Source organism: Epargyreus clarus, unplaced genomic scaffold, assembly GCF_041222505.1.
Source record: "Epargyreus clarus isolate Ecla_fem2 unplaced genomic scaffold, WU_Ecla_fem_2.2 ptg000015l, whole genome shotgun sequence".
NCBI lineage: Eukaryota > Metazoa > Arthropoda > Insecta > Lepidoptera > Hesperiidae > Epargyreus > Epargyreus clarus.
In genome coordinates this window covers 17,084,170-17,099,898 of record NW_027332223.1, presented here as the reverse complement: position 1 = coordinate 17,099,898, position 15,729 = coordinate 17,084,170, and the positions used below count along the sequence as shown (strand labels likewise).

The following is a 15,729-nucleotide window of genomic DNA, read 5'->3' as shown; positions in this document are numbered from 1 at the left end:
AAGAATCCATTAACAACTACTAATATCTACCAATTACGAATATCAAACAAGGAAGGATGTATGATCTTGAAATGACCAATGACGTTTTCGTGCGGCCTTCTTGTACTTCATTCACACGAGTGAATCATATGAATATCGTGAGGTAAGGACTTGACACAGACTTGACTTAATACAGTGTGTGGAGTATTTCAACGGACAGACGTATTCTTGTTGTTTTTTCATACACTTATATCTAATAATGATTTTAGTGTAGGTACTCGCTCGTGCGTGTTATTTATATTTATCAGGAAATTGTTTTCAATGCGGCAGATATGCTAATGACAAAATTTTATGATAATTAAGAATTGTGGTTCATGAAAGATCAAGTTTCTATAGTTTTCGCGCAATGTTCATGTTATAAGCTAGTCGTCTCCCCCCCCCCCCCCCAAGTTGGAGTGCGCCTTGTCGTGGTGGTGGGGGGGGGGGGGGCTCAGTAGCCCGTTGCAATCCAGTAGCGGAAGTTAAAGCGCTCCAGTGGCGGTTGGGATACACTGCCGCCCGATACGGGGCCGACCCGTATCGGGCGGCAGTAATATCTCGACGGTACGCTGCGAGGCATTAGCGTAGGACACGGGGGTGTACGTCAACAACACTATTAAGCCTCGAGGTGGCGCGCGCGGTGTTCCCGCGTGCATCTCAAAGATGAGCGGATGGAGTAGCTCCAGCTCCATCCCGAACCGTCCCGGGCCCAGACATGGGCAAACGCCGTCGGGATCGCGGACGAGTGCTATTAGCCTACCCGTGGTCCCGGCAGTCCGGCATATCCTCTCCGCTACCCCCTCAGCTGAGAGGAACCCATGAAGGGGTTCCACACAGAAAAATAAACAAAAAAAAAACGAGGCGAGGGCAGAGGAGTGGGAGGCTTAAACCTGTTTTAAGATTATGACTTATGAGTTATGATCTAATAAGTGCGCGGGTTCCGAAACCCGAGCGCTACAATAGTTATTTACAAACTTTCACCACTGCTGACAGTGCTGACTTTGGAGGTCGCGACTCGCTACGCCGCTGCTTCGCCAGTGACCGCTCATTACCAAATAAAGATGAACACAATATGCACAATATATAATTTCGAATTATACAGTGTGAATTTTTCAATTGGGCCTTCAGGGCCTTATTTGAAACTATAAGGATTAGCGAAAAATGGTGAAAGGAGTTACTAAAACTGCATCATTACAATTAATGTTTAATAGGTTATCAGCGTCCACCCTGAGATGAATTATTAACTCTGTGTACTGAGAAGTCACAGAAGCGCGTGCCACATAAACCACGAATCCATTATTTGACAAGGATAAAACTTACGCAATTAACTGCAAATTTTTCCCAGCGTACATTTAATAAAGGAAAAATCCATCTCAATGTAGGGGGAAAATATTATTGCATATTGCAACATATAGATAAATCTTCGCATGATCAAAGATCGTGATTACCTACCAAACAACAAGCAATACGATTATTACGTATCTATGTAGGTAAGTTATTAAGAATTACGGAAAATCTCCAGCTGGTACAATTCGTAGAAACTATTTTTCCTATTTAAAACAACGCAGTACTATATTTTATTTATCGATAAATATTTTCTTAACTTAATTTTCGAAATAAAAATTGCAACTGTTGTACACGCTATTTTGGTGTGTTATTTGTAAGGGATATTTAAGTGTATAAACCCTTCATATTACGATATGCATGTGATCTAGCTCTAAGGCAGACTTCTGTACATTCACTTGGCATTTCTGTTTTCGAAGTCCATGTGTAAATAACACACTTTCTTAATAAAATGTTCCAAATTCTACTTAAAGGTAAAATTGTATACCTAATTAACATTATTTGGCTCGACTTGGCGGAGGCACTTCCGTGCCTCCAGATGTTGTTTCATATTGGAATTTAAATGTGACTTTTTATATTTTGTTCATCTCTTTTGGAAACCCTGTCCAGAATGAACGAAGGTCTGATTTGAACAATTCAATTAAGTATTAAAATGACATTGTAAAGTTTATATTGCAAGTTTTGCATCCATCTGTCAGACTCATTGTTTATCTTACGCAATGTCTCGAGTTTCTACCAACCACATCCTGGTTTATATAAACAACCACTACGTATGAAATATAAATGCATACACTATACCGCAGTGTAGCAGTGATGATAGCCTAGTGGTCAAAAATCGGTTTCTCAATCGGTGGTCCGAGATTAAAATCCCGCGCAAGCACCTCTGTTTTTTTAACGTTATGTGCGAATCAGAAATCATGGAATCACTCTAGTTCCATGGAGTCTCGGACGACCCTTGGTATAGGACGCGACGTGCGTTGACACATTAGCCCTCTCTCACATAGTTAATACTTCAGTGAAAGTGGAGGCCGCAGCCGACCATGCCCAGACTCTCAAGCGCCGTAAATATAGTAATTTATTAGACAATTCCTTGCTTGCTATAAAGACAGTGGGTCCATTATGTAACAATATCGCCTATAATTTCGCCTAGCTTTATATTTGAAAGTTGTAATATGTATGTATAAAGGAATGTTGAACTTGAATTGTTGTACATCACTTCATACGAGGCTCACGAGATGGTTGCAATAAATAGCGCAGCTCGTGGCGAGTGCGCGCGCGCCGCTCGCAGTGCCAACAACTTGTTTACTGTCGAGGCGAGCGCCTCTGCCTACCGTGACGTCGCCGTGTTTGTTTCGTCGAATACCACAGAGTAGGTACGGGATGGATCGAGTGGAATAATATATTCGATACACAATGTAACAACTGTTATTTATGAGCGTGTTCTTGTTTGTGTGGATGATAGTTCTAGTAGGTGTAGTAGAGCGAGTAGTGCTGCATGACGCGGCAGTGACGTCACCGGCCACGCGGGGGCCGGGGGGCGCTGTGCGGATGGGGGAGGCTAGCAAATTGTAAACAACGGAGACCAGCTAAGCAGCGTTATCGCTTGAAACGCTCTGTATCGTTCGTTAATGTGATAATGTGATGCAATCAACGGTCTGTCGCGAGTTATTCTTAGAAGGGTGCCCTATTATAAACCTCGTTTGTCTTTTACTTAAATGTAAATTTTGGTAAATTAACATAATTGGTCATGTTTTATTCTTATTCCGTCTAATTCGCCAGCTGATCTTGCACATGTTGACCTTTAAGCGAGGCCGCCGGAACATTGTACCCATGTAGTAAAATCTGTGTTCGCAATGAAAAAGAATACAAGTCTAAACTTTACAGAATCCCCGTAAAATCCGCCGCACTAAAAATTACTTGCATTCTTGATCAAAGCTATTGATTTTATTAACATACTTTATTAACATACATAATTTTTTAACACGAGTTACAATAAATTAACTTAATTATTGACCACTACAATGTGTGGACATCAATTTAAAAATTTTCGTATGCGAACAAATATGCTAACGAACAAAAAAAATAATAAGTGGTAGAATCATAATGTTTGACAACCGCCATACATATTTCTAGCGTGAATCAGTTTTTGTTTTTCAGTAGAATGGTGTAGATGCCAGCTGATTTTCATATGAGGCGACCACTTTATCTTCAAGAGTGGCATCGTATCTGTGATTGAATTATTCGATGGAATTATTTTAAAACGTAAAACTTGAAAAGACGAAAGATAAAAGACGAAAAAATCATAAAAAAAAAGAAAATTAAACATAAAATAATAATTTGTTCCGTAAGCTGTATTCTTAGATACTTCGTGTTAGATAAATATGATTAAAATGTGACAAGATTGTTTATCTCTATTAAATATTATATTTTTAATCATAACGTGGTATGCAAACGAAAATGCACAAGTTTAATTACGTCAAAATCCACTTACACACTTTTTTTATAGGTGCGCAGAAATAAGTTTGAATTGTAAATTGTCTAATATCTAATTAGACACTTGTACATTTTTTGTAGAATTAATTATATTGGAACTTGTTCAATAGCTGTTTTTAGAGGCAACAAAAAATAGAATGTAGTTTGTATAATACATTTCGTAGCATACTCGTATCTTTTATGTCGTTATTTAAAAATAGTAACTAACTATATTTATTGAAAGCCGGTGGGTTAAATTTAGTCTAGGCTTAAGTGGTTTCTCCTATCAGGCGTAGGTCAGAGATATTTCATCGTTGTTGTTTATCCTATTTGTGAATTTAGCCTAAGCATCAGCCAGTCAGGAGACCAGTATGGCATTGTGTAGTAAAGAGGTCAAACTGTTAATTTAACAGTTAATTGAGTTAATAATTCAGATCAAATATAAAACTTCCACAATCGGTACATTTTCATTATATACTCGCTGACAATACGGCCAGACTAGTCTCTCCTCAAAGCGGTTAAGGTTAAATATATAACTCCAAAAAATATATAACCCCAGAAAAGGTTATTATTCAACATTTAATAAATAAATAAATAAAGCTGAACAACAAAAATCAAAAACGCGAGGCGATTCCGCCGCCGCGGCTGTCCGCGTGCGAGAGGAGCGCGTCGCCGCGTTGCTGGATGAGGTTGACCGCTGCGTAGGGGCGCGAGGCGTTGAGCGCGGCGCCGCGCGGCAGCAGCGCGGCGAGCGGCGCGGCGAGCGGCGCGGGCGCGGCGCGGCCCGCCTCCCGCGCCAGCGCGCCGCCCGCCGCCAGCGCCACGCGCGCGCCCTCCGCCGCCGCCGCCGGCGCGCCGCCCGCCAGCGCCGCCGCCGCGCTCTGCGCCAGCGCCGCCCCGGACTCTGCGCCTATCACGTACCGCGTGCCTGCACCGATCGTTCAATCGTGAATCACTCTCTAAACTTATGTTTTTTTACAAATTTAACACAACATTTACAAACCGTTGAACTTATAATCTCTCATAAAAACAAATTATAGATTAAATAGCAAAATGTAGATATATTTAGGTACCTATAGCTCGCCAGTACATACAATATACGGCATTTGAATTGAATAAAAAAACGGTCAAATATGAGTCCATAAAGAAATCGGGTTGCGGCCCACCACTTAGTAAGAATAGTCATAATTATTTGTCTTATGTACCTTGCACAAAAAAAACTTAATAAAGTAGGCCTTAATTAGCATACCTATTATATAATTTAAACACTTAATGTTTTTTTTATAATATAGGAGTAGCAGACGAGCATGCAATCCACCTGATGGTAAGTGGCTACTGCCGCCCATGGACATCTGTAATCAACCCCAGATAAGATTAGATATTCTTACCAGAGGTCGGCCACAGATGCGCCTCTACCCCTGAGGTCTAAGCTGGAACGCCTCGGAAAAGTCTATCTCCCTTACCACACCATTCAAACAGGAACACAGCAGCGCCTAACACTGCTGTTATTAGTTAGAAATAGATGTGGCGGTGGTGCCGCCGGAGTCGAACCACAAAGGGTTCTACCACCTTCAAATGGTTATTTATTATATTATATTTGGGGTCTCTCTTGAGGTATTGTAGTATCTTGATACTAAGCTTATCGTAATATACATTTCTTTTATTTACTTTGGGGAACTATACACTAACTACTCGTTAATTGGGTTCCTGTTAATAAGTGAAGGTACCGCAAACGTGTTCATCCACCAGCAGCGCGGGCGCCAGGTCGAGCGGCGCACGCGGTGTGTCGCGCGCCCAGCCGTAGCTGCCCGCCGCGTCAACCGCCGCGTTACCCGCCGCGCCGACAGCCGCTCCGTCCGACCCAAACGCAGTAGACAGCCCGCTATGAATTAAGCCAATTTATTTATTTATATAGCGTATAATTATATTCTATTTTTTTTGTGACAGTAAGGCTACATGGCGTGTGTTTTATGATGATTTCTATAAAAATGATTTCACTTATTTCCTTTATAATTTTATCCCAATGAAAACATAGTCGTACGTAACAAGGGCGACGTATGTGTCTTGCGGGTCGACGACGGCCAGCCCGGACGCCACGCCCGCCGGCCACGCCGCGACACCCGCCGCCTGTTGCTGCAGCTCTACCACCACTCTGATATAATAAATACAAAAGGCATATGTTAAAACGCATTACGTTCTATTAAAACTGTTCGTATACATTATTTAAATATGTTTTAAAAATGTAGCTTTGTTTAAAATATCCTCCAAAGTCTAATCACCGATTGATAGGTAGGTACGATACTCTAAGCTGAAATCGCAAACCGACATTCAGTGTCGGTCATTGACCAGTAAATAAATCACTGATTTGAAAAGAGATTTCGCCACACGCCGTGACAACGTCGGTATCGGTACAAAAAATATTAAATTACACTTTGAGTTGTTATTTGACTTTACGACCATTCAAATTCACAAACCTTAAACTAAAAATAAACTTTATTGGTTTTGGCTGCTTTAGAACCATATAAACCATAGAAAATATACTTTCCAGAAATCACTTTAATTCTTTCAACTGTCCGATAAAATTATTTTCAACTTATTATAAAATTAGCCAATAAGAAAACATAAATAGGTTATTTGGATAGGATATTCGTTGAATATTATAAATATTATAAATTACCTGGTGAGCGTGTCGTCCGGCGGCACGGCGGTCGCGGGCGGCGGCGGCAGCGCGGCGGCCAGCGCGGCGGCGGCGTGGCGCCCGCCCGCGCCGGCCGCCCACACGCGCCACGAGCCCGCGCGCGTCGCCGCCGCCGAGCTCGTGCGCACGCTGCCCGCGCACCTCCACGCCGCGCATAACTCTATACGAACCGACCATTGCATTCAAAAACAATCTACAGTAAGTACACCTTTTATTTTGTGTTAACATACAGACTTAGCAGAATATTTTATTTTAGATAACATACAGACTTAGCAGAATATGTATCAATATATACATACGGTAAACTAGTTAAAACGAAAAGTTCCGAAAAGCGTAGCGTATATGTTCCGTTTTTATGTGTCCACCTATTGCAGTTGAAGTGATAGAGCCCGGTGACAGACGGACAGCTGATAACGGAGGCTTAGTTAGTAATAGGGTCTCGTTTTCATTTTCTTCGTTAGATTCAAAATAAACGCTGTATGTAGTATTGCTCGTAAATATAAAGTGGTAAAATGTAGTAGTCAGACCAGCGCTGGTGTTGAGCTGCAACGTCTCTAGGAAGTCTGCGAGCGCGGGCTCGGTGCGCGGCTGGCCGGCCACGTAGCCCGCTAGCCCGCGCGCCTCCGCCGCCTGTGCCAGACCCTCCGAAACTAGGAATCCCTTCCTGAATGTAACAAAATGTGATTCAATTGAACCTTGTTTTCTAGTGGCTTGGTCTTGATGATACCATCAACGCACACCTATTATTCTATTATTGTGTTCGTAAATATAATGTAGAGCTACGGTAACATGGTTTGATGTTTTTTAAGTTAGGTACTTTCATGAGCCATGGTAGTATGTTCAGGTTTGTGGCGAGTATCTAGTGTGAAAATTGTTATTCATAAAGTTTGCAACACCAGAAACAGTACCTTGCAATATCGATAGCGGGCTGCAGCAGCTGCGGCCAGGGCAGCGCGCCGTAGCGCTCGTGCAGCGCCGCCAGCGCCGCCAGCAGCCGCGGCGGCCGCGCGCCCCCCGCGCCCCCCGCGCCCTCCTCCGCCCCGCCCCACTCCGCCAGTGTGGGGGACTCCCACCGCGACGAACGGTATTCCCAGTATAACAGGGCTCCACTTCTAGATAAATGAAATATCAATATTTAGGAACAATGGTTATATAGAGCAAACTTTTGTTTTATTATCTGGTACCGTAGGGACTATACAATTTAATTTATTTCGTGGCCCCTGGTGAGTCCCAAAGGGCTGTGGTGATAGAAATACTTTCATTCATTTATATTTGCATAATGTGCTTAAATATCAAAATGTTAAGAATTCACTCTTAAAATATGTTAGTAGGCAAAAAGCGTTAAACTTAAGTGGGTCAATCGTACCGCTTCCGCATTTTTAGTAAATATTATTATTTTGCAAAAAAAAAAAATCACACAAAGAGTAAGCACACATCGGAACATAGTACCATTATAAATATGCGCATGCTAAATATTTCTTCTACTGTGCTTCAAACTTATTCTAACCTAACCTAACATGGAATTGGCGTACCACTTCGCAGCGTAATGCGCGACTTCTCAGACACGTGTAAATTTTATGCTTGGTTGTTTGCATTTCGAGAGCGTTTCTGTCTTTTCATATCGGACACTTGCGTATGAATCGCGAAGTGTCCATAAAATCAATGATAATGTGAACTCGTTACGTGCGCGGGCGTCACTATAAACAGTTCTATTAGTCTCGCGCGTCATCCATTCAATTGTTTATGTGTACATGTAAATTGTCGAGTTAACCTTGCAAAATAGTAATTTCACTACGAGTATTCGTTGAGATACAACGCGTAGCCCATTACATTGGTAAATTACAGCTTAGCCGAGATAATAAACATAGAGGTGCTAGTTAGAAAAAGAGTAAGAACGTCCACGGAATGATGGAAGCCTCGCCCGGACGTACGTACTAGAGCAGTGTCTCCAAAATTGTGGTGTGTTCGAAGATAGAGCTTCATATTAATTTTGTCGATGGTGTTTGTGTGTTTCTAAAGCAGTCGGCACACATAACAATTCAAATTGATTTAACTTTAATTATTCATATACCTACTACGTCGCGAGGTTCTGTTCACCCTCTGTGGGTCGACTCCGGCACCATCGCCACTTACATACTTCTGCCTAATAATAGCAGTGTAAAGCGTTGCTGTGTGTCTTGTTTGAAGATTGGGGTAGGATAAAGGGACTCTATAGAGAGTCCCTTTTAGAGAGAGAGTATAGACATAGGTCTATTCTTATAACTTAGTTAACCCTTAGATAAGTACTTCCTTCTCTTAAGGTAGTAGGGTAGCAAAGTAGCTGTTGCTAACTTCAGGTAGGAATCTAATCTTATCAGGGGTTTATTTCACAGATGCCCGTGGGCGGTAGTAGGTACTAACCATCAGATAAACTGCATGCATCGTTTATTACTTTAATATTTTAACAAAAATATATATTTAGCTCGCTCTATTTTTATCGTATTACCTAAGTACCTATGGTTTAATTATAATACCTATTCTACCTACTGCAAATAACAGGAAACCCATAGGGTAAATATAATTATATTATAGATACCTACAATATATTTTAAGAACGGCAATGCTTAATAATTATTATTCCAACTTATACCGATATGTTTACAAATTATTCAAGTGTCACGTGTTATCAACATTCATATAAAAATAAAATAATACAAACAAAAAGACATATCAAACCAAATTCGCTAATAAATCCTAGGTGACATTCAGAGCTAATGATAATTGTGGTCACTGTATCTATAATTATTCTTTACAGTGTCACTCTTCTTATCGTAGCAACTAAATCCATCTCTCTTATAAGTGTTGTACTAGTGTATTGACGACGCTAGGTTCTAGCTCTACCTGATAAAGAAGTTCTGAAACTCACATCCAGATAGCGCTGGTATTTTTCGTAACAAATCGGATTATCGAGTATTTAAAAATAATCTAGAGTAATTGATAGAAACGAGTAACGTGTATGATGATTGCTAATATATTGTTATAATAATGATGGGACACTAAAATTAAGGGCTAAAATCATGGAACAGAAAAAACAAGGCTAAAATAATATCGCCTACGCCATCTACCGTGAAGTGGCCGTACTATAAGCAATTGGATGCGCGCGAGGTTTTTAAAGTGGCACTGAGATGGCGTTGTAGTCTATAACATGACACTCATTGTTAGAAATATAATGTCAGAATTAAAATAAAGTATTTGCAATTTTAAAAGGAATGTTTCTCGATAGAATCGAGGAGGCTTAGCAAATAAATTTGCTTTATGTATTCCAATATGATTACATTGTCATAAATATTCCTATTAGGTATAATATTTTACTATTAGGTAAGTAACTTAAAATATAAAGTACCTACATAACTGAGACCAGCATTAGCTGGGTCGAGGACTGCAATAAAGTTTTCATGCCTTTATGTTGTGTTCTGAAATTTGCTTGTCCTGAGAAGAGCATAGTGAACCAGTGCTTTCCACTGAAGATTCCGGAGTTTCTCTACAATACGCAGGGGCCAAATTGTGTGGTAATATTAAAAGGTTTTTCCTTTCCCCCACACTAAAAAAGGCTTATACAGGCTTGTAGAGTCGTATTAGAGCTTGGCAACAGATGCATTGCTACACCCTTAAGGACTAAATTGGAGCGCCTTGGATAAATTTATGTTCCAGCATAAATGGTGTGGTAAGGACAATATCCTTATTGTCCTTACCACACCATTTATGCTGGAACACAGTAGCACTGAACACTGTTGTTATTAGGCAGAAGTCCGTGGGGTGGTGCAGAATCGGGAGTGGAATTACGAAGGGTTGTACCATATTGAATGATATTATTATAATATTTGTACGCGTCGAGCGAGGTGCGGTGCGGCGCGAGCACGGCGAGGCAGAGCGCGGCGGCGGCGGCGGCGTCCAGCGCGCGGCCGCCCGCCCGCAGCGCGCCCGTGCCCGCGCGCGAGCACTCCGCGCCCGACGCCGCCACCGACCCGTGCGGCACTACCTGCACAATGCATCCTAATTACAACATCTTACTGCTCACGCGTTTTATTCATTTTAAGTTAAAGTTGCAAACAGATGCCATACGAGTTAGCTACTGCCCATGGACATCTATAACTCTTTTACAAAGTGAAATGTCTCGCCTAGATATACCTCATGAGATATACCCCACTTACTTCACCCTTTAATCAGAACACAGCAGCTTATTACACTGCTATTATTATTTATTTATTTATTGCAAAATACACACACAACTTACAACATAATATAAGAGATATGTGATGCCCTGAGAGGGCGTCGCAAAAATACTAGAGAGCAGCATTAATTTATATTAGGTTACATTACATACATACATTACATTATGTAGAAATAGGTACGGCGGTGGTGCCTTCGCAGTCGAAACATGATGGGTTATACTACATTAATTTATGAAACTACATTTACTTCGTAATCTCCATAGTATATCTGTGTGAGCAGCGCAAGTGTGATAGCGGCGGAGAGCGCGGCGAAGGCGGCGAGGATGAGCCGCGGGCCGCCCGCGCAGTGCGCCGAGCCGCTCGCCGCGCCGCCCGCCGCGCTGCTCGCCTTCAGCGGCAGGTCCTCGCGCAACTCCACCACGCCTGTCACACATGTAGCAAACACAAGTTTCAACTTAAAAACGAACTGGATAACTACATATAATGTTTGTGACGGCTTTGATGAAAATGCATGATTGATTGCGGTTAATTACTAAATACCTTTAGACCTGAGATGTAATTCTCTATTGGTTTGTAATTGTCTATAATTTGCAAATAACTATTGAAATTAATCATTGAGTTTCCAGCTGGCGGCCGAAGGACAAGAGTGCTACCCTACAAATTTGCATTTAGCTTTACACTAAACCCCCATGACAACAAAAATATAAAATTGGGTCTTCTAACTTTTAAATGACTGATAGGTAGGTATTTTGAAAACTATACACAATCCAGTAGGATAAAATAACTTGACATAGGAAATGTACATAAGTATGTATTTGTGACTATTTTGCATATAGTTCTCAGACTTATTCCAGCCAGACAATGTTTATATAATATATTTATTTATTTATTTATTGCTTCATTAACAAAATTACATGCAACAAAACTTATAGATAACACAGGCCAAAAAAGAATAACATGGACTTTCAATTAGAAATGAAGACAGCTAACATATTAAGAGTACATAAACACACATAGATATACAAAACTAATAACATAACAAAAAATACATTACAAATTGGAAAAGGTTGCCTAAAGTTTAAAAAGATAAAAAAAGAACAGGAATTATACAGCTTGTAGATTTGGATGGCTGGGAATGGGGTGCAAGACTCTATATATTTTTCTTTTAAAGGCTTCAAGTCCATCATGAAAGAGGTCGATGGTAGAATCTTTAGCTAAAAATTCCTTCAGAAGTCTGCATAACCGAGGAAAAATGGAGTGGTGTCCTAAATTAGTTCTATATATAGTGTGGGTAAGCAAGGGTGCAGGATGTCGTGGTATACGCGACGGCACATTGATTTTAATGTGGTTTAAGAGCTCCATATCATCAACAAAATTATTAAGTATCTTGTATAAGAAGGTAATGTCAATTATTTTGCGCCTGTCTGATAGTGTTGAGAGATTAAATATATTAAGTCGATCTTTGTATGGAGCCCGTTTAAACTGTCCGTGACTGAAGAACTGAGTAAAACGTCGTTGTATGCTTTCGATGCGATCTTTATGAATTTGATAGTGAGGGTTCCATACTACAGAACAGTAGTATATCTTCGTTGTTAGGGTATTTCTGAATAAGTTTTTCTATGTATACAATTACAATCGTCATGTAGAGCTAGTAGCACACGGAAGAATTTCGAGCATTATAATCACGTAACAAAATAATTCACATCAACACGTATTGTCACTACATGACGAGATATCGAGAGAGAGATGCTTATCTACTAACAATTTGTATCAGATAAAACATTTCATTCAAAAGCACAGCAGCGGCAGCGGCGGCGGCGGTGCGGCGCGGTGGCGGCGCCGCGCGGAAATGAAAGATTTTTATTGAGATAACATTCTGCGGTCATCTACATAGGTAGTATAGGTACATCGTGAAGTCGAAATACATATTGGTCGTGCTAGGCCTTTATTTTGTGTATCAATATGAATTAGTAGGAAAATATAGTCTGGTTAATTTTATAACAAAATATTAATGCAATTGGATTAAGTTATTGTTTAAATAAATAACTAATTATCCATAACAGAGCCACAAAAAGGTTTTGATAGCATTCTTCTACGAAATGGAAGGGTTCCCTTCAAAGGAGAGCTTTTTGTTACGAGTATATAAGCACAGATGCTATAAGCTACACATTACTGCTATAAGCGAAAACAAACAAGCCATGTGAATAGAGCGGTATTGCTAACTTATTCACGTTCTGAGCATTTAGAAGAAACGTTGCAAGTATTTCCGTCGGAGGGCCGTGGCTACAGTGGATTGCCTTCATTAGGCGGGCAGCAGCGCTAATAACCGCCCATTACACTGTTTGCTGCTTCACGTAAACAAATATCCCGCGCTACGCCCACGCAACGGCTTCTGTACAGGCTAATACAACTGCTCACCAAGTCCAAAATGGGCCTATTTCTTCGCCCTGATCCAGATATTATATTTCTTCTAAATTACATAAATTGGGTCTGTATAGGCTTTTATGTACGAAGTGATCGTAACACGCTAAGCTAACGGTACAAATATGTTGCAGGATTGTTTATATTTCATTTCGGCAAATACCTAAGATTTTGGATAAATTGGACCTTAACGATAATTCCGGTTGTCAATTTCGTTACAAGTAATTAATGCACTTGTATGTACCGGTGAGGCGTGATGGAATGTTACCTACCTACATTATTTGCAATCTATACGAGGACGTGTTTATTTACATGTTTCAGTTATACCTACCTGGCGGTGGCTGCGGGTCGGGGCTGGCGGACATGTCTGCTGCTCCGCTGGCCTGCACTACTCTGAGTACTTCTGAAAATATGTGACAGACACATTTCATACATACCACTTTGTAAAACAAATCGGTCAATTATTATAAATGAGAATAAAATATGTTGTACATAATAAATATTATTGCTGATTTTCACAGGCATCCAATTAAATTATTTATAAGTACTGTTTTATAGTTGGTACCACAAACTATTGAAGGACATTATATTGAGTATTATACTCAATTATGAGAAGGAAGTTAAGCACGTAAATTTATGTAAGTCTCACTGCTGCAACTTGATTCTCCAGCCTCTCCTTATGGTCTCTACCATGGCCATTGGTCACTCTTGAACAGCGTGTTAGTAGACCTAATTATGATGTTGGAAATATCAGTGCTTGACACACTGTTATTGTTGCAATATTTAAGCTTGAGGGTGATGGAACCTTTGGAGGCACGATCTATCTGCACTTGTATCTGCTTTATCAACACTGTTAAACGTTTTTATGTTTTGGTTTGATTGGTGTGGCCAGGGACAGATTCTTATAAGAAGTATTTCATTTGCTACATGTCTGTGACTGATCTCTTACCTGACATGCACTAACCATAAGGTAGATTAAGTATAATTATGCTCGTTCGGATTTTTTTCTCATAAAATACAAAAGTTTAATAACTGACAAATATGAAGCGGGCTGGGGCCAGGAGTGGAATGTTGGTTCTATAATAAATAAAAATTAAGTTTAGTCTTGATTTTTTTAATCAATTAGAGACTTACCGGTTACTGAATTCAAACTATGTCCATGTGTCTAGGTCTATTTTTGAAATAGACAGATTTCAGCCACTACACCGGGTGTTCGAACGAACCTCAGCAGAAACCTCTTCTATAATACAAGTATCTGAATGTTGCATACTACTTCTGTATCAGATTGAAGCAGTGCGCTCGCTTACACACTACAAAGTTTATTATGTTGTGCTGTTCCCACAGTTTGTGTTACAAAATAAACAAACAATTATATTGCAATGACTCTGATCGAACATAAGGCGGTCGGAACACGGTTCATACTCCTCAGTGAGGACGAGTAACTGTTCCTCGACTGCGCAGGCCTCGGCGGCTGGCGGGGGGCGGCGGGCTGCGGGCGGCGGGCGGCGGGGGGAGGTGCGCGGGAGTCGCTCGCGGTGACTCGACTCCGCGCTGACGTCATCGTCTTCGTTTGCATTCCGCAGGCGGAGCATGGTCAGGGACACTTTCGACAGATTGTCGTAGGTAGCTTTTAGACTTGTCCTACCTGGTACCTGAACTGATTTACACTAATAAGCAAGTACTATTGAACAGTAAAATGCTATTATAGTTGTCATACCATCTCTATTGAAGTCATGGATTGAAGTATGATAGTTAAGGATAAGTAATTAGTTGAGTTTAAGGCGAAACCGTCCATTACGTCTTGCTAGAGTAATTATTACTTTATTAAAGACTAATAGAGGTCTGTTGTTAGTTGCTGCAGACCTACTTGTTATATATCGACTTTAATCACCATAGTTAGAAGTTCGCCTTAAACAAAATTATCAAGAAGACACCCGATCCTGCACCGCCGCCGTGCCGTGGGAACGCTGACTCCGCACTACCGCTCCGTTTCCACTGTATAGTCCCGAACGTGGGAATTCACTCTGGGCGCTAACATTGCCCCAGCAAGTCACTTAGGATAGTTAGTTATAATTTAGGTTAGATTTAATCCAAAACATGTAACATTCTGTTTGGATTAAATACATATACATAAGTAATTCGGTCTTTCTGTATCCTGGCTGCTGCATCCCGACGCAATACATAACTTACTCGTAATTATCACTGTGTTGTGAGAAAACGGGAAACAGGAATATTTACTAGAATGCCTATAAAAGTTGCGCTCGCTAAATTATGCAGGTATATACTCGTAGCTGTTCTGTTCGGTAAACACGGCTTGTTTATTGTTCGCCCGGCGCCGGCTGTCTAGCGAAATAACATAATCTAGTTCAGAAATGCAGCCCATTTTTAGAGTTTCCCTGGGAGCATCATTGTTTTTCATCTATATACCCTAAGAATGTAGATAGGTGCACCTATAATTAGTCTGTAGACTATATAATTAGTAGCCGGTTTTTATTTTATTTGGTTTTGTATTAGATTCTTAGAAAATGTGTATATATATGTATATATATACGTAGTGTAGTGAGT

At 40.6% G+C, this 15,729-nt stretch overlaps 1 protein-coding gene across 1 annotated transcript; it reads right to left on the bottom strand.

The window, feature by feature from the left end:
* Nucleotides 1-4,380: 4,380 nt before the first annotated feature.
* On the bottom strand, nucleotides 4,381-15,491 carry LOC140748318 (uncharacterized). The gene is made up of 10 exons (XM_073081157.1): nucleotides 14,299-15,491; nucleotides 13,496-13,567; nucleotides 10,991-11,166; nucleotides 10,399-10,550; nucleotides 7,441-7,644; nucleotides 7,060-7,196; nucleotides 6,512-6,692; nucleotides 5,876-5,986; nucleotides 5,562-5,716; nucleotides 4,381-4,762 (listed from the first exon to the last, which is right to left on the bottom strand). Exons 2-10 carry the CDS (start codon nucleotides 13,527-13,529, stop codon nucleotides 4,449-4,451), a joined length of 1,464 nt encoding a protein of 487 aa, XP_072937258.1. The 5' UTR covers nucleotides 13,530-13,567; nucleotides 14,299-15,491; the 3' UTR covers nucleotides 4,381-4,448.
* Between the last annotated feature and the right edge of the window lie 238 nt (nucleotides 15,492-15,729).